Source organism: Aulonocara stuartgranti (genome assembly GCF_965226115.1).
Source record: "Aulonocara stuartgranti genome assembly, chromosome: 3".
Classification (NCBI taxonomy): Eukaryota; Metazoa; Chordata; class Actinopteri; order Cichliformes; family Cichlidae; genus Aulonocara; species Aulonocara stuartgranti.
Genome location: NC_138941.1, coordinates 61434889 through 61453264, shown reverse-complemented (window position 1 = coordinate 61453264; position 18376 = coordinate 61434889). Strand labels below are relative to the sequence as shown.

Here is an 18376-nt window from a genome sequence, read left to right as displayed (position 1 = left end):
CACTATTATTATTGACGGTAGTACTAGTAATAACAACAAGAACAATAATAACAGTGTTATTTTGTCATCAACATTTTAACTGCTGTAAAAATAATTTAGGCAATATGGAATAAATAAAATACGGTTGACACTGTGTTACTCTATATCAATATTTAAGATATTAACATAGATGTTTAAATTCTGATAAGAATATATAGTTTGCAGTTTATGACCCTCGTATATGTGTTCATGGATAAATAAAAACAAAGGGATAACTCAATGAAAGCATGGCAATTTTATAACAGTTATATTTGAAGTTAAATGATCTCATTAGTGATAATTAAGGATGTGGTTCATGTTTACAAGTAGCTGGCACAGCTGTCAGGAGCTGGCTGATTTGTTGTTTTCTTTTGGAGATTACAGTCTTTGTAAAATCTGTGAGTTATATAGGAACCTAAAATACCAGAGCTACAGCAAACTTTATATGTGTGCGCGTGTGTGTGTTAACATCAGTGATTACATTAGCTACAAATATGCCGTTATGTATGTTACAAAGTTTCCTCAGTTGTCTGTATGATGAGCAGATAGAAAGAAAAAAAGCTATTTAGTGCTACAATGAGCAGATTTCAGCTTGTGTACAGGTAAATGGCCTGTATTTATATAGCGCCTTACTATTCCCTAAGGACCCCAAAGCGCTTTACATATCCAGTCATCCACCCATTCACACACACATTCACACACTGGTGATGGCAGCTACATTGTAGCCACAGCCACCCTGGGGCGCACTGACAGAGGCGAGGCTGCCGGACACTGGCGCCACCGGGCCCTCTGACCACCACCGGGCAACGTGTCTTGCCCAAGGACACAACAACCGAGACTGTCCAAGCCGGGGCTCGAACCGGCAACCTTCCGCTTACAAGGCGAACTCCCAACTCTTGAGCCACGATCGCCCCAAGGTAGGACACAGAGGTCTGTAACCTCTTTGGAGTAGACATAAGGACACTTTAATTTGTATTGTTCAAATGGACAAGAGTGGGAAAACTATTGAGTAATTACATAAGGAAAGGAATGTAGCATTCATTTTTTAGAGTAACATCCTGAACACTATAAGTCATAAACCTTCAAGCAAGGGGGTGGACCATCAGCTGCATACAGACCAGTTTTGGTCTGCTTTCGGCTAGACCAGTAAAAAAAAAACTGAGATAACCTTTATGCAAACATCTTGGTTGGTTTGTGAAAAGCATCTTTAAATATTTCCTACAATCTAAAATTAAATGCAAAGTCATCAATATGTCTGACTTTTTCCACATTCAGTACTGGGAACAACCCAAGGAGAGCCATCAGCACAGATCCCTGCAGTGTGGTGCAGCAGATCATGGGTAAAGTCTGTCACAATATCTTAACAGTTCAAAAGATCCATCCAGTGGGCTGGTTTACTTCCTGTGGGCTAAATGTTTGACACCGCTGCCTTACAGGGTTAAACTGTAACTGACAAGTTTTTTTTTTTGTTTTTTGTTTTTTTGCTTTAATCCATCATTACAAAGTAAATAAAGCAAGTGAAGTCAGCGCATGTTGACTCTTTAAAAAAACCTGCAAGAAGTTTGAAGAAGAATTTGTCTTTTAAATATAAAAAAAAAATCTAAAAAACTCCAAAAGACCACACATAGAAAACTGGGTTTGCATAGTGAATAAAAATACAATATTTCTTAATTCTTTAAAGCCTTTATCGGTAGAGAATTAAAAATGTAGAGAGGGAAAAACTCAACTGAGCTAATAGTAAATGTTTAAAGATCAGTGCAGTAACAGCAGCCACCACCAGAGGGCAGTGAAGTGTAGCCATCTCTAGGTAAAACATTGAATTCAGCTTTGACAGCGCACGGGAGAAATACGGAATCCAATCTCTCTCTCTCTCTAGTGTCTCCTGCCTCGCTCTACCTACCACCGCTCCATCAGCTCTGACTCCACAGCGAGCGAGCAGCTCAGAAGCTGCAGATGTCCGAGACTCTCAGTCAGTCTTCCTACCTGTCTCCATCCTGTCCTCCTGTCTGTCTTTCAACAGCAACAGTATGAAGAAACAACAAAGACTTTGGTTTCTGTTCTGGGTAAGACATCTTATATGAAACACCTTTTTTTTACAGGCCTAAAGTTTAATATATTTAAATTCAAAGGAACGAGCTCAGGTCCATAGTTTTTAATCATGTGAGCACCTCGGATGATTCTCTGGATGCTTTTTCCTTTTTTATTTGTGGTGTAATTTTGGTCATTGAACACGTGTCATATGGTTTCCAGGTGTCTGTCTGTGGTGTTGGTCTGGTGTTTTGCTGGCACGATTTGGACAACAGCGAGTACGACTGTTGGCCTCTGGACAGGCCCAACGAGTACAACATGATCGACTGTGGAGGTGAGAAAACAGACGGCAGTTACAATACAATCATTAACCGTAGGTCTTGAAGAGAGATTTTGGTTGGTCTCGAGATTAAATAACAAGTATTACAGCTCCCCAGTGAAGTCTGAAATTATTTATTTTAAAGATTGCAGTCTAAAATCTCTGTCTGTCTATTATCCTGTGGCTCTTGTCCAGGTCTGGAGATGGCTTGGGTTCTTCGTCCTCCAGAGTTGATAAAGAGTGGTGAGGTATTCAGTGTCATATACTCGGTGACCGCCCAGGACTCTTTCTACCACTGGGCCGTCCAAAACCGCGTCTTCACTCAAAGGTAAACTGGTTAAACTGGGTATAAAGCAGAATAATTTTAGACTGAACAAAATAAACTAGATAAACTGGTCTGCTTTGTCTGTGTGTTCAGTGACATAGAAGACGCTGAATCAGCTCGGAGGTTCTGTGAACATCACGAATGTCCGGCCAACTGGAAAGATGCAAATGGCGAGAACTGCTGCATTCACCACGCTAACATCCACTCCTGCCCGCTGGGATACATGGTGCACTGCTTCTTCTTGTCTTCATCACTCCTCTCTGTAACACAATCCACAGAGAACTCCAAAATCCAGTTGCAAAACGTAGTTTGGCAAATTTTGTCACCAATCCTCACACAATAGCGTACTATGGAGATACAGGTTAATCCCAAGGTTGGTCAGCTCCAAAACTTAAACTGTTTACACAGTTTAACTCAAAATTGGGACCATAATTTACTAAATTATGCTGATTTCAGTTAAACTTTAAACTCGCAACAGAGGCCATAAATAAACCAGACTAGTGTTTAATGAGGTCACAGATTACATAAGCAGTGGGATCATTTTCTATTAGACTTCTTGACATATTCACTTATTTTCTACCCAAAGTAGTCACCCCTTAGTGGTGAGAAACTGCAGGTCTAAGACACCTTAGGATCTGTTTACTTTTCCCAGATCTACTTTCTAGATGTAGTCCATCTATGTAATGTCTGACAGATAAGTAAACAGATAAAAAGCTCTCTCATAAAAATAAAGTTTTCTGTTTTTTCCTCACTAACAGACAACAGAGAGCATTTGTGGCCCCTGGATTCCTGATGATGGAAAAATCTTCACACATACCGTCTCGACCTCTGGGAAGATGACCCAGACCAACTGGACCGCGAAGGTAACACACATGCCAGTTTATCTTAATAAGTCCATATCTCACATAGTTCCTCTTCAAAAATAAATATAACTCCACCACTGATTAAATGGATTTAGGTCAATTAATTCAGAGAATAAGAGTAGAGCCACATTGGAAGGAGCCAGTTCACCCAGTTGATGCCCCCTGGATGCCTCGTAGGCGAGGTATTCCAGTTATGTCCTATCAGGAGGAGGCACCAGGGCAGATCCAGGATTTGCTCAAGAGATTATATCTCACAAATGGCTTGGGAACAACTCGGTGTCCCCTCTGGATAAACTAGAGGAGGTGGTGAAGGAAACCTGGGCTTTTCTGCTCAGACTGCTGCCCCCACAACCCTAACCTGGATAATCGGTAGAAAATGGCTGGATGGAAGTGTAATAGTGAACATTAAGCCTAAATAATTGTTTAAAATAGTTTACATTAATCCATACACAACACACGATTGGGCATATCCAGCAATGAGGTCACTGAGGTCTTCAAAAGTACAGCAGTTTCTCAATGAAACAAAAACTTAAAATAGGAAAACTAACATTTTAGGAACATACTAATACACTTACTGGACCTACAGGTCATCTCATTGGTTGCATTTAGCAATTTAGGTTGATGCATAACTCAGCAGGAATGATAACTGTCTGGTTTAAGCACAAAGAGTGAATCACTGGATCACTAGAGCCAGAGCCATTGAAAAATTAACCTTTTCCCTCGTGCTGTCATTTCAAGTGAATGAATAATTCTGTATTTTGCTATTCTTTTTTATTCCATTGTTTTATACAGACAGTGTTCTTCTTCCTTAATTCTAGTATTTACACCCTACATTGTTTCTGCAAAAGAGGAAGCTGTCCAAAAAGCATCTTTTACAGTTTTCAAAATTTCTGGTTTGACTGTTATTTCAAGTCTAGGACCTAGTCTCTTCAGAAATGAAGCCTTTTGTACTGGTTACTGGTTACCAAGTTTCTTTAAATACAGAACATTAAGCAGAGATGTAACATATGCTTCTGTACAGATAAACCTATTTCATTCAAAGTAGGGCAATACTACAATATTATAATCTGTCCCAATGACAAAATAATATAATTGCATGCAGATGCTACACTCAGTTACTATTAAATACTCACATTCTGATTCTTTGCTGATGTTTTGTCTACAGCCAGTTAATCTAACATGTTGATTTGTAGGTGGTTCTGTTTCATCCTGGCTTAAACTCACTCATCGCTCACATTCGGGTCGGTACCATGCAGGTTGCCCTGGAGGCCAAAACCACCGTGTTGCCTGCTGTGGGTATGTTTTTCCCCTCTCAAAATCCTGACTTGACTATAAGAAGTGCAACAAGGAGTGCACAAAAGCTTCTGTATTAGATCATATTGTCATTGTTATGTGAACATTTTCTGGCCACTGATGACAGAGATTATACTGATAACCCAGCAGCAAAGATGTCATAAGGTTCCAGCAGTCAGTCAACCCCAAACATAGTGTTGCCATAAAAAAGTAAATAAGTCACAATTTCATCTTTAAATTTCACCCTTGAAGTCTGTGGTGATGGTGTCTGTGAGGAGGCGGAGTTTTGTTCCACCTGTCCAGCTGACTGTGGTGAATGCCCTATGTCCCCTTCCACGAAGATTGCCATCGGTCTGCCACTCAGTCTGCTCTGCCTCTCCTTCATAATGACTGCTGTGGTAAGGACTCACACAACAACACACATATGCTCAAAAAAAGTCTGCCAGTTAAAAATAAATAAATAAATCTGTCTCTTGTAGTGGCTAAGGTACCAGAAACAGAAAATGTTGTGGGACGAAAGCTGGATCATCGACTTCTCTACAATAAAACAAGGTCCTTTTAACAGTCTACATAAAACTCTGAGAGTAGCTTAGTAAGTACTGAAAGGCTCTGAGTGTATGCTGGAATTGCCTAAAAGCTGCACAAGAGAGATATTACTGCAAAAAGAGTATGAACCAGATCTAAAACATTACAGTGCAGAGCAGGACACAAAGCACCACAAAAAAACTTAATTAACAGCACTGATTTAGAATGATTTGAAATGGACCCACATCTGTAAATTTGTATACATTTTATGTACATGAAAGAAATCTAAAACTTAACTCTGTTTTTCTCTGCAGATCAAGAGGGGCACATGACCATGGGCAGCATAATGAGTGTACCAGTGGGGAACAATGACAGTCATACTAGCTGTGTATCAGCGCTAAGCACCTGTACAGGACAACTGGGAACCCGAAAAACAATGTTCACCTGCACTGGCATATAGTACGCCTACCTATGTAACCACTAGGGGTACAACGATACACAAAATTCACGGTTCGGTTTGATACTTTGGTGTCACGGTTCGATATTTTTTCGATACAAAAAAATGTTCATGCCTTTTTAATTTGTCATTTAATAAAATTATAAATATATATTTTACCTCAAAAGTACCGTTTTTAAATTTAATGTTGCTGAAACAACAAAATAATAAAAATAAATAAATCTGTCTGATCAAGAAATCACTCATCTTTGGAAAAGAGAGTTTATTACAGAGAAATGGCTCTTTCCAAAATAAAAGCTATACTATACGCTTCTTCTGGGCTATATTCTCAGCAGCATATTAAACATATCAGGTCCCCATAAGGAGAATCATGTGCTAACGGCTGTCTAAATGACTCGGGTAAAGTTTGTAGCATGCGTGCTTGTTGTTTTTTTTGTCTGCTTCCACTTGTCTTTGCACTAGGATGATGTCGGCGTAAATGTGCAGTCATATTCGTTGTGTTCCCACCAGTGCTGTCAGCTTTAAACTCGTTAAAATGACATTAACGCCACAACACGGCAAATCTCCGTTAACAAGTTACCACGGATCGCCCCGTGTGTGGGGCTGGACGGCGTCAACACGTTAACAAGCTAAGTGCGCTAACACACTAGCTCCCACCAATTGAGCATTGCGTGGCACATCCGACATACTGTTTTACTTTTGTCCATCAGGGTCATGCTTCACATGAAAACCAAAATAGTTCCAAACGCCAGATCCGAATGAAGGTGGGGGAGGCTCAATTTCGGGTAGCGTTGAGGCAGTTGCTATGTTGCAACGAGGTTAGCTTCTGTCTCACTAGCTTGCGCTCCGCTCAGTGGATCTGCGCTCGATTAAATTTGATAAAACAAATTAAAACTTTTGTATTGTTCGATACATATGCGTACCGAACCGAAAGCACTGTATCGAACGGTTCAATACCGATACAAGTATTGTTGCACCCCTGATAACCGCCTGTCTGTCTTTATATAAAACTGTACTGTGCTATTTCGGATACTTTGATAGGCCACCAGGGCCAGTTTCAAGTATCTTTTCCTGATTCCCAGAGGTCAAGATTTTTGTTTGTCAAAGCCACAAGTTGTCCTTTGCCACTTCTGTGTCACACACTGGTTATAGCACCATCCATACCTATCGCCAATAGAAATGTCTCCAGCTTCCTGGTATATTATTTGGAAATGTATGTTAAAAGCCACTTTGTTTTCCAGTGATGGGCGCACCGTGGCTATCAAAAGGATTCACACAAAGACGTTCTCTCTGTCCAAAACCATCAGACAGGAAGTCAAGCAAGTCAGGTAAGATGCAAATACAAACCTATCCCCTTCATACTGCAAATACACAGCATGTTAGTCTGACTTTCTGTCTTTATGTTTGTCTCCAGGGAGCTTGATCACCCCAACCTGTGTAAGTTTATCGGTGGCTGTGTTGAGGTGCCAAATGTTGCCATAGTGACAGAGTACTGCCCAAAAGGAAGCCTTAACGATGTCCTTCTTAACGAGGAGATCCCACTTAACTGGGGATTCAGGTACTCAGATAATCACACAGACTCTTGCTTATGGTACAATGACATCTTGAGGTAATTAAGGCATAATGCGACTACACATAAAGTGTTTGTCTTTGTAAGTTAATTGGTCACACACATTTCCAATTCATTTGGGGTTCTCATAAGGTCTGTTTAGATGCATGACTGTTTGTGCCTGCCAGGTTTTCCTTCGCCACAGACATCGCCAGAGGGATGTCGTACCTGCACCAACATAAGATCTGTCACGGCCGACTGAATTCTCTAAACTGTGTCTTAGACGACCGCTGGGTCTGCAAAATAACAGGTGATCTGAGCGTGCAGAAAGAATGTTCCTAAAAGTATTAAAACTATACGTGTAAATAAAAAAAACCCAGTAAATACTTGTTAAACTTACCAGATATAAACTAGCTTTGAAAGTGAACGTTTGCTTTATTCCTAATTTAGTGAAGATCATTTTCTATAACTGAAATCTCTTTCTGAATTGTTCTAATCTCCGTTTTTTATTGTCATTTTAATTAAACCAAATTTTTGTCATCCTAAAATAGATCTGAAAAATAATCTAGAATGCAGCAAAATTTTTGATTATATATCTACAATTGTTTTTATTTACATATAATCTCCAATTAGATTACGGTCTGGGAACCTACCGCACGGGCGATGGGGCGGAGCCTCTTTCCACCTATCAGCAGAGGCTCTTGGAAGTGTACTTGCCGCCTGAGTTTCAGGACTCTAACACGGAGCCAACGCTGGCAGGAGATGTGTTCAGGTCACAGAGTTAACTTTAAATTTCCTTCACTTACTCACCTCAGTTCCCCGAAGACTTCCATCTGCCTCCCTCACCTTTACCCTAAACCAAAGCAAAACTGTAGTTTTAGCTCAGTCTCCACAATGTGATAAATAAATATAGATCAGTTGATACTCTCTGTATGTAAATTTCCCAGTTATTCCATCATCCTGCTGGAGATTGCAACTCGCAGTGATCCGGTCCCTGTAAGTCAGTCTGAGTGTCCTTTCCCTTCACTGTAACTGTGCTGCTTTCATGGTCTCCCTCAGTAAAATTCGTAAAATGCTTTGGTTTACAGGCAGAGGAGTCAAACCTCGAGTGTTCCTGGTGTCCTCCTCTTCCTGAATTGATCTCCAGTAAAGCTGACAACACCTGCCCCTGTCCCGCTGACTATGTAGAGGTATGTCATTCCCTTTAAACTGACTGTTATGAAATGGTTGAAAGCAGGCTGTATGAAATGTGCTATCATTAATAAAATAAATAAAAATTTATAGTGTTCGTATGCTAGGTTGTTATAAGCATACTTTTGTAGGAAAAAATGTGTTCATTTATATACTCAGAACTTAGTTATAGTTCTTTTAACACAAATTACTGCATCAATAATTACAGTATTCGTACCATGAAGGTGATCAGCTTGTGGCACCTCAGCTTCAACTTCCTCATCTTCCTTCTCTCAGCGAGCTGTAGAATCTGTCAGGTTGAGGTTAGGTGAGTTAGCTCCCCAAATAAGCATAGTCATAAAATGGTTAGCAAACTGTTTGGTAGTAGTTCTGGCACCACCAAACAATTTATTAACTACTTAGTAGTGGAAGTGTTAAGTCCTCTCGGAAGAGGGAATCTGCATGTACATAAATATCGTCACCAAACTGAAGCATGAAGAGTTCTAAAATCTCCTGGTAGAGGGCTGTGCTGACTTTGATAAAACACGTGGATGAACCACCACCAAGACCAGGAGATGATAAAGTACCCCAAATTATCACAGAATGCAGAAACGTCACATCAGACTTAAAACATCATGGATTCTGTGCCTCTACACTACTCCTTTATACTCTAAAACCTTGCTTTCCAAGTTAAACACTAAATTTACTTTCACCTGAAACGAGTGATTTGGACTTCTGAAGAACAGTCAAGGTAATGTTTTGACTGGGTGAAGGATGTCTGTAGCTGACAGCTGTCAGGTGTTCCTTGCATTTGTGGTCGTGTATACTTGAACTAGTTGATGTTTTGTTTAAATTATGTTTTCTTCTTTGAATGATCCTCGATGACTGAATATTCCATCTCAGCTGTTCTGCTCTTTTGACCCACCTGTGTTTCCGTAGCTGATTCGGCGATGTCGCTCTCATAACCCTACCCACAGACCTACCTTTGAACAGATCAAGAAGTTTGTGCATCGAATTAACCCCATCAAAACCAGCCCAGTGGACATGATGATGAACCTGGTAAAAACAAACTCTGTCAATACAGTGGACAGTCCAATAATCATTATATGTTATTACTATAGTAACAAACTGTGCACTGTACCATGTTCTCATGTAATATCATATGTTAAATTACATCAATGCTATATACTGTATATGTAAAGCTTTTTTCTTTTGTCTCTGTTTCAGATGGAGAAATACAGCAAACATCTGGAGGTGTTGGTGGCTGAGCGGACTCAGGATCTGATGCATGAGAAACAGAAAACTGATAGGCTGCTATACAGTATGACCCACAAACACACACACATACTAATGTGTTACTAGGTTAGTAGGATGATTCTGTTTCACATTTATTACACACATTTTCATCCAGAAAACATTTATTTGTATGCAGATTATACAATTCTCTATATCTCTGACCAGTTAAAACTCGCCTTTTACTGACATTTGTATGTTTGTGGTTCAGGTATGCTTCCCAAACAGGTTGCTGATGACCTCCGTCAGGGAAAACCTTCCCAAGCTCAGAGCTATGTCAGTGCTACCGTCTTCTTCAGGTAAAGATAGACTAGAGTTGAAAACCTTGGGGTCTTTAGTCAGATGAGGCTAATAATGCTGGTTTGTAGCAACCACATGAGCTAAATAAATTTCTATGGATTCTATTCTACTTTTCTATATTTTTACAGCCACCATAATAAAGGATGGTATGTGTGTGTTTGTGTAGTGATATAGTGGGCTTCACCCAGCTGTCCAGCAGCAGCACTCCTTACCAGGTCGTGGACTTCCTTAACAAGCTCTACACAACTTTCGATGACATCATTGACAATTACGATGTCTACAAGGTAGAAACCATCGGAGACGCATGTGAGTGACACACATGGTAATATATAGCTATATAAATATATAGCTCATCTCCGGGCAGCCTTTCCAAACAAGCCACACTTGTTTGGTCTTTTTTCTAATTGTACTGCCATGAACTAAAAGATTTAAAATGCTAACTGAAGCCGGTAGAGTCAAAGATGTAACTCTTTCGGTTTTGTTAATTTCTCTCAAAACTGACCTTGGTCCGACCTCGTGGTTAATTTTCTGGGATGTTGCTCTCTTATGTTAGCAGCATCTGGCTCCGTCTTACCCACTTGCTCATAAATGGAAGCAATAAAGGTGTACTTGGTTTTTCACAAGACTCTATAGTGTCCTGTGAAATCTTTTTACTTGATTGTTGTTTTTTGTTTGTTTGTTTTTGTGTAGATATGGTGGTCTCTGGTGTTCCACAGGAGAACGGGATACTCCACGCCTCAGAGATCGCCAGCATGGCTCTGGATCTGGTGGGCGTCTGTCGCACCTTCAGGATCCCCCATAAACCCAACACTCAGCTGCAGATACGAGCTGGGATACACTCCGGTATACAAGCTACTAAGCCACTGTAATAAAAAAATTTTGTTAAATCATTTTTCCACCCGTGACTCTTCTGAGTCCTTTTAGGTCCAGTGGTGGCAGGGGTGGTTGGGACAAAGATGCCTCGTTACTGCCTGTTTGGAGATACAGTGAACACAGCATCGAGGATGGAGTCAACAAGCGTTGGTAAGACTGCAGGACCTAATAAGAGTATGACTAATTATTACTGGAACAAATGCTGGTTACTGGACACAGACTTAACTTTCTTCTTCTTGGGGTGAAACAAGCTGGTATGTTCCATTTTTGCAGCCCTGAAGATCCAGTGCAGCTCCAGTGTCTTTTACCTACTGGAAGAGATTGGTGGCTACGTGTTGGAGTGCAGAGGAACACTTCAGGTCAAGGTGAGCTGTACACTCCCATTGGAGTCCAGTTAAGGTAAAACTGGGAGCTGCCCAGTTAACACTCTGGACCTGATTAATTTCTTCAGGGTAAAGGTGACATGGTTACTTACTGGTTGGAAGGGAAGAAGACTTCTCTGGTCTCCAAGGACATCATTGCAGACCCAAAGACAGCCAAACTCATCACCACGGAGACAGAAGAGGAAGCAGAGAAGAAGCAAGAGCTGTATTCATCAATACCGGGGTATCTGAATGACGATCTTCTCCTGGACCCAGCCTGAACCGCAAACTGTGGATCTATCTTTTGTTGTGATGTCCTCACTGTTAGCCTAAGAAGAATACATTACTGTGTTGTGTGCTACATTTCACATGTATGGTCACCCGGTGGATCTCATTAATCCACCGAGGAATGTTCAACGAAACTGAAAAACAGAATAATCTTAGTCTAAATTTTGCCATTTGCTATGTTTTTCACTCCAGTCAAATCTTCGCCTGATAGTTTATGTTTTACTATATTCTATGCTGTTATTATGTTTTTGTGAAGAAGCACTTTCCCATTAGTCGACTATGAGGATGAAAAGTTTATGTATAGAATTTTAATGTGACACCAGGGATGCTTTTAGATGAAGACAGCACCTGGTCTGAACCAATGAGTTACTTTGTTTCTTCTTCGATGTTTTGTCTTAAATTTGTTTACAAGTGAAAGGCAGAATACTGCAGTTCAGAATACTGCAGGTATATTTTACTGCTATTAGTTTGTGTTGTTTGTTGGACTGTGCACAAAAACTCAAACTGACATTAATGCTGAATAAATACATCCTGTGTTCACGGGAAGTTTTGCTGAAGTTTCTGCATATTCTTTTAATACATTCAGTCCCTCTTGTGAGACTAGAGCAACCCTGTCATAATTTAAAGAACTGCTGGAGGAAGTTCTTGAACTCTTTTGTGTCTAGACTGCAGTTACTCGTTTTATGGACCTTTCTAGGTCACTGTTTAGCTTCAAATCACAGTCACACAGATTCAAACACAATCAAAGACAATCTGCAATCGACTCGCTGGGGCTTTCGCAATCATGGCACAAGGTTTTGCAAAACCAGCCCTTTTTGTAAAGTTCCATTCATGATCTCAAACACTGCATATGCTTCATGAAAAACAGGGACTCTGTGATTTCAAACCTGAAAAGCAGACATTTTGACTTCAAAGACTTTTGGTGGTACTTGCCAGTGTTTTCTTTAGCGCCTGTGGTTCATGAACATTTAACATGTGGCCATGTTGGTTTTATGTTTTGTCCCGTTTGCCTGTTTCAGTTTTATTTTTATGTTTTTAATCAAATCTTAGATTTTTTTTCTCCTATTTTTTTCTGTAAAACACTTGGAATAATAGAAATATTATTAGAAACGAGACACAAAAGTCAGCCTACAAACATACTGGAGTGAACATAATTATAGTTTAGTTTTTAGTTTTTATAGCATTTGTGTAATATTTCAAAATAAAATAGGTCAACAGTTAAAATGGTGATATCCATGAAATACTCAACAATAAACCAACACAGAGGTTTTTCTCTAAAGGCATTAATAAAATCAAACCAATTATATTATTCCATCCATTTCTTTCTCCTCCCAGTTAGTTTCATACTCAGACACTTCACACCGGCTGGTTAATCAGCACCTTTTGTCACGAATGTTCTGTGTGAATATTCATGTCACGTTGTTGAGCAGATGGAAGACTTAAAGAGATGGAGGCGATGTGGTCTGTTTACTTTTTTGTGTCAAAGATGGCTGACATGACAACTGGCGGACATGAAGAAGAAGAGGCTCTGAGGGAGAATAGATGAGTTCCCAGTTCCAGACTCTCCTGTCTACAGACATAAAGTGACAAACTGCATTTTACTCACAGCTGTTGGGTTTTGTGGCTTTGTTCAGAAATAATTTTTATTTTGGCCAAAAATATAGGTGGAGAGTTAAGAAAAGTAGATTTTTAATATTTAGTAAGCAGAGATGGGCAGTAATGCGTTACTGTAATCCGATTACTTTTTTCAAGTAATGAGTAAAGTAAGGGATTACTATTGCAAAAACGGTAATTAGATTACCGTTACTTTCCCGTAGGAACGCTGCGTTACTGCGTTACTAAAACCGTGATTTTTTTGCGAGAATGTCTCATGACAGTGATGTAAGCGAGTGCGACGTTTATGGCAACAGCTGTGTGCAGATCAACAATGGATAATATATCGAGTGCGGAGAGAGTATGAGCGTGCAGCGTTTAAAGTGTGGAAGTACTGAAATTACTTTAAGTTTGATTCCATAAAAAGTGACAAAAACATTAGCGTCCGTTGTGCGTGGGAAGAAAAACTTCTTTTTACAGTGAAAAAAACCCCTAAACTTCCAAGCAAGCACCGAGTGCGCTACCATGTAATGGGAAACATTACCCTGCGGCTCACCTGCACCAGGGTAAACCTCCGCCTACCCTACTCCTGCTTTACAGGTGAAAATAGAGCAACAGGACCGCTGAGTCTTTGACTTTATTTATTGTCTGCTGTGTTTTACTTGCATCTATTTGAAAGACTGAGTGTAAACACAAAAAATATTTTATTTTATGTGCTGGAATGTGTAGAAAATAGGTTTAAATGTTAAACAAATTTCAACGTTGCATATAATTAAATTTTTGCTTGATGCATAAAGTTAAAAGATTAAAACTAATAAAACAAGTTTTAAAAAGAGACTTTTCCATTTGATTACATTTTGTATGATGGATTATGCAGAAACAGTAGAATTGGGCTGAAAGATCTATCGCTTTATCACCTCTTCAGGTTGTAAATCGTGTTTTTAAAAAGTAACTAAGTAATTAATTACTTTTGAAAATAAGTAATCAGTAAAGTAACGGGATTACTTTTTGGGGGAGGTAATCAGAAATTAGTTACTGATTACTTTTTTCAAGTAACTTGACCAACACTGTTAGTAAGTGCATTTGACCCTCCCAAGATTACCAAATTAATTACTTCATTAAACCTGGTCAATGATTGTACTTAATTACACTCTGTTTCATTATATAGCACCAAATCACAACAAGAGTCATCTCAAACCATCCTGTATTCTAAGGTAAGGACCCTACAATATGAGAGAAAACTCCAGCAATAAAACAACCTCCAATGATCAAGCACTTGGGAAGGAAAAACTCTCTTTTTGACAGGAAGAAACCTCCAGCAGAACCAGGCTCAGGGAGGCCATCTGCCTTAACTTGTTAGGGTTGAGGGGAGGAAGACAGGACAATAATTACACTGTGTAAGAGAGCCAGATTAATAATTACTGATGATTTAATGCAGAGAGGTGCATAAACAGAGTGAAAGCAGCCTAAGCCTATGCAGCATAAAAAAGGGAGGATTCAGGGTCACCTGATCCAACCTTAACTATACTGTTCCAAAAAAATATATGAACACTTTGAAAACATGTCACATCTCAATGGGGAAAAAATCTTTCTGCATCTCCATACTGATAAGGGTAACATGTTAGGAACACAAGGATGCCACATTGTTTGCTGGGAATTAAAATTCGTCACCTAGCCTGTAGAGCAGGGGTGCCCAATCCCAGTCCTCGAGAGCTACCGTCCTGCAGCTTTTAGACGCACCCTTCTTCTGACACACCTGAATCAACTGAATGGCTTGTTATCAGGCCTTTGCCAAACTTGATGGCATGCTGAAGAGGTAATCACACCATTTGATTCAGCTGTGTTGGAGTAGGGATGCATCTAAAAGCTGCAGGATAGTAGATCTCGAGGACTGGGATTGGGCAGCCCTGCTGTAGAGGACAGTGCGTTCCTCCATGGATATGCCTCACCAGACCATCACTGACCCACCACCAAAACAGTCATGGTGATCAATTTCACGCACACCATAACATTCTCCACGGCCTCTCCAGACACTTTCACATCTGTCACATGTGTTCAGGATGAACCTCCTCTCTGTGAAAATCACAGTGCACCAGTGGTGGACGTGCCGATTCTGGTATTCTGTGGAAAATGCCAATCGGGTTCCAGGGTGTCAGGCAGGGAGTCCAGGAACCACTAGAGGATGTTGTGCTCTCAGGCAACACTCATGAAGTCTGTTTGTGATTGTTTGATCAGAGACATTCACACTAGCAGCCTGCTGGCAGTGTTCATCCTGCTACTTATAGCGGCTTACAAAAGTATTCGGCCCCCTTGAACTTTTCCACATTTTGTCACATTACAACCACAAACATGAATCAATTTTATTGGAATTCCACGTGAAAGACCAACACAAAGTGGTGTACACGTGAGAAGTGGAACGAAAATCATACATGATTCCAAACATTTTTTACAAATAAATGACTGAAACGTGGGGTGTGCATAATTATTCAGCCCCCTTTGGTCTGAGTGCAGTCAGTTGCCCATAGACACTGCCTGATGAGTGCTAATGACTAAATAGAGTGCACCTGTGTGTAATCTAATGTCAGTACAGATACAGCTGCTCTGTGACAGCCTCAGAGGTTGTCTAAGAGAATATTAGACACCACTTTGTGTTGGTCTTTCACGTGGAATTCCAATAAAATTGATTCATGTTTGTGGCTGTAATGTGAAAAAATGTGGAAAAGTTCAAGGGGGCCAAATACTTTTGCAAGCCACTGTATAGAAAGGTGAAGAAACCCTTCCTGCTAAAGGGTTTAGGGCAATCTATGGCTCTGTCCAGCTCTCCTAGTGTGGAAAGAGCCTGTCTCCTGGAATCTCCTCCATGCTCTTGAGACTGTGCTGGGAGACAGCAAACCTTCTGTCAGTTGGACAAATTGATGTTCTGCCCTGGAGGACTTGGACTACCAGTGCAAACTCTGCAGGGTTCAGGTATCAACTCATGCTATCAATAGTGACACTGAGCCTACCCAAATAGAAAACTAGTGAAAAAACAGTCAGAAAAAATGAGGATGGAGAAATTGCCAGTTGCCTCCACCTGTAAAAGCATTCCTGTTTTGAGGGATGCCTCATTGTTGCCCCTCTAGTGCACCAAAGCAGCTGAAACTTGCCAGACCAGATCAATATCCCAGATATTTCACTGACTTGATGATATAACTGATTAAAAAGTGTTACTTACAGATTTTTAGCTTCTATCTCCTGAGATGAATTTTAATTTGATTCTGGATTTAACAGGGAGCCAATAAAGACAAGCCAATATTGGAGATATATGCTCTCTCTCTGTAACCTTCACTAACGCTGTTTCTTGACTGGGATTAGTCCTGAAACCTGACTGAAATGCTTCAAATAATTTTGACCTACAACTTGTGAAGACATCCTACTCCCGTGTGTCTTATCAAAAAGGAATATATATTTCATGATTTACTTCTACATGCTGTGTGTGTATACAAAGTGCCTGATAGCGAGTGAATAAACAGAGTCCTGCAGCCTCACACGAGTGCTTGTGTGTTTTATGGCTCATCTGCATGAGAGGTTTGAATACAAGCACAGCTGCAGAAGGCAGCTCGCTTTTTCTTTCCAGCATGCAGAGCAGTGACGTCTCACTTCAGAGGACATCGTGCTAATTTAACAGGTATTCATCATCCAATGGACTCAGTGCAACCATGTATTTATTTATTTTTTTAATTAAATAGAAACAGTGCACGTTAATGGCCATCAATATCAAAATATAAAATGTAAAAATGCTGTATTTCAAAAAAAGATTTTTTGGAGATGCACATGAACTGACTACAAAAATCAGGAAAAGATCAAAACAGTAACCAAACCTCAAAAACATAACATGTCCTTACAAGGTGTCGTTTCATTTCTGATTAATTCCAAACAGGTTAAGGAGATAAACTGGATTTAATTCTATGTGTTCAATTTAAAAATTCAACACTTTGATTTAAATCCATAATCGAATGGGTGGCTAGTTTTGCATTCACAGTAATGCTGTATGGAGTTCAAAGAGGCGTCATTACAGGTGAAAGATGAAATCAACAGGCTGCAAGAGCACCAAGAAGAAGGGAATACAAAAGTGGTGGACGATCACAGAATCTTTTCCATTGTAATAAAATAAAAGCCTTTTATAACATCCAGCTAAAAGAAGACTTGACATGTCAGTAATGTATCATGAAGACTTCATAAGAGACAGTTGAGATGCAAATCATACAGGCTGGGTTAGACGGACAAAAATCCCCTGAATCAGCACTCTGAAAGTGAAGACTATTGGAAAGCAGCTGAGTACACCAACTGATCTCAACATGCTGTATTTCACTGCTGAACACGAAAACTAAAAAGCACGAAGGGCTGCAAACACATGTGAACACACCAACACTTCAGTACTTCTTTTCTTGATTTCAAATAGATTTTTGGTGATGTTAGAAGGAAAAAGAAGCAAAACATTTGCCTCTGTCCAAATACGTTTGGAACTATACCACCTTGGTTAATTAATAAGTAGGTCAACAAGTGTTTTACCTAACTGAGAAAGACTCTGTTTAGACTCCAGACGCCACTTGTAGTTCCTAGGAGACCCTTATGCACCCCCCTCACATTTATCACATATTTCCAGTGGTTTCCAGAGGGCTCTGGATCTTTCTGGCAGGTGGGATCGTGCCCACATTCCCATCAATGTTTTTAATTTTCCATGAAAAGGTCTCGGGGCCCCAAACACGAGAGCAGATGGAGACACGATGAGCAGGATTTTAATTACAGATGACAGAAGGTGTGTGTGTGCTTGAAGTGGTTTTTGATAACAGAATGAGTATTTACATAAAGAGAACCCCCTCTCTCTGCTTCTCATTCTCTCCTTACCTCACTTGCCCTCACTCACCCATTCTGTTAAGAGCATTTACATATCTGAGGGCACACATCAAAGAGCAAACCTCTTCCTTCCAAATCAACCTCCTGTGTGTGTGTCTGAGGTTTATTTACTGAATACATCAGAGGACACACGTCTCCATTATTATCCCTGCTTCTGTTTAACATAAATCTGTTCAACCCTGGTGGCATGAAAATGAAACATCTCAACACACATGAGCTGAAGA

At 40.1% G+C, this 18376-nt stretch overlaps 1 protein-coding gene across 1 annotated transcript; it reads left to right on the top strand.

The window, feature by feature from the left end:
- The first annotated feature begins 919 nt into the window (after nucleotides 1-919).
- Nucleotides 920-12034, top strand: LOC309701997 (atrial natriuretic peptide receptor 1). The gene is made up of 24 exons (XM_082526368.1): nucleotides 920-935; nucleotides 1895-2081; nucleotides 2269-2380; nucleotides 2561-2693; nucleotides 2784-2916; nucleotides 3449-3553; nucleotides 4747-4849; nucleotides 5099-5244; nucleotides 5326-5398; nucleotides 5686-5830; nucleotides 7070-7156; nucleotides 7243-7386; nucleotides 7566-7687; nucleotides 8011-8149; nucleotides 8325-8373; nucleotides 8466-8567; nucleotides 9487-9606; nucleotides 9775-9868; nucleotides 10052-10139; nucleotides 10307-10446; nucleotides 10831-10983; nucleotides 11065-11163; nucleotides 11287-11378; nucleotides 11465-12034. Exons 2-24 carry the CDS (start codon nucleotides 2046-2048, stop codon nucleotides 11654-11656), a joined length of 2607 nt encoding a protein of 868 aa, XP_082382494.1. The 5' UTR covers nucleotides 920-935; nucleotides 1895-2045; the 3' UTR covers nucleotides 11657-12034.
- The last annotated feature ends 6342 nt before the right edge of the window (nucleotides 12035-18376 follow it).

Excerpts from the sequence above, each read along its gene's own strand:
- LOC309701997 (XM_082526368.1), top strand. The coding sequence starts at position 2,046 with ATGAAGAAACAACAAAGACTTTGGTTTCTGTTCTGG. Across the intron at positions 2,082-2,268 it reads GACTTTGGTTTCTGTTCTGG|GTGTCTGTCTGTGGTGTTGG; the intron begins GTAAGACATCTT and ends TATGGTTTCCAG. Across the intron at positions 2,694-2,783 it reads AACCGCGTCTTCACTCAAAG|TGACATAGAAGACGCTGAAT; the intron begins GTAAACTGGTTA and ends CTGTGTGTTCAG.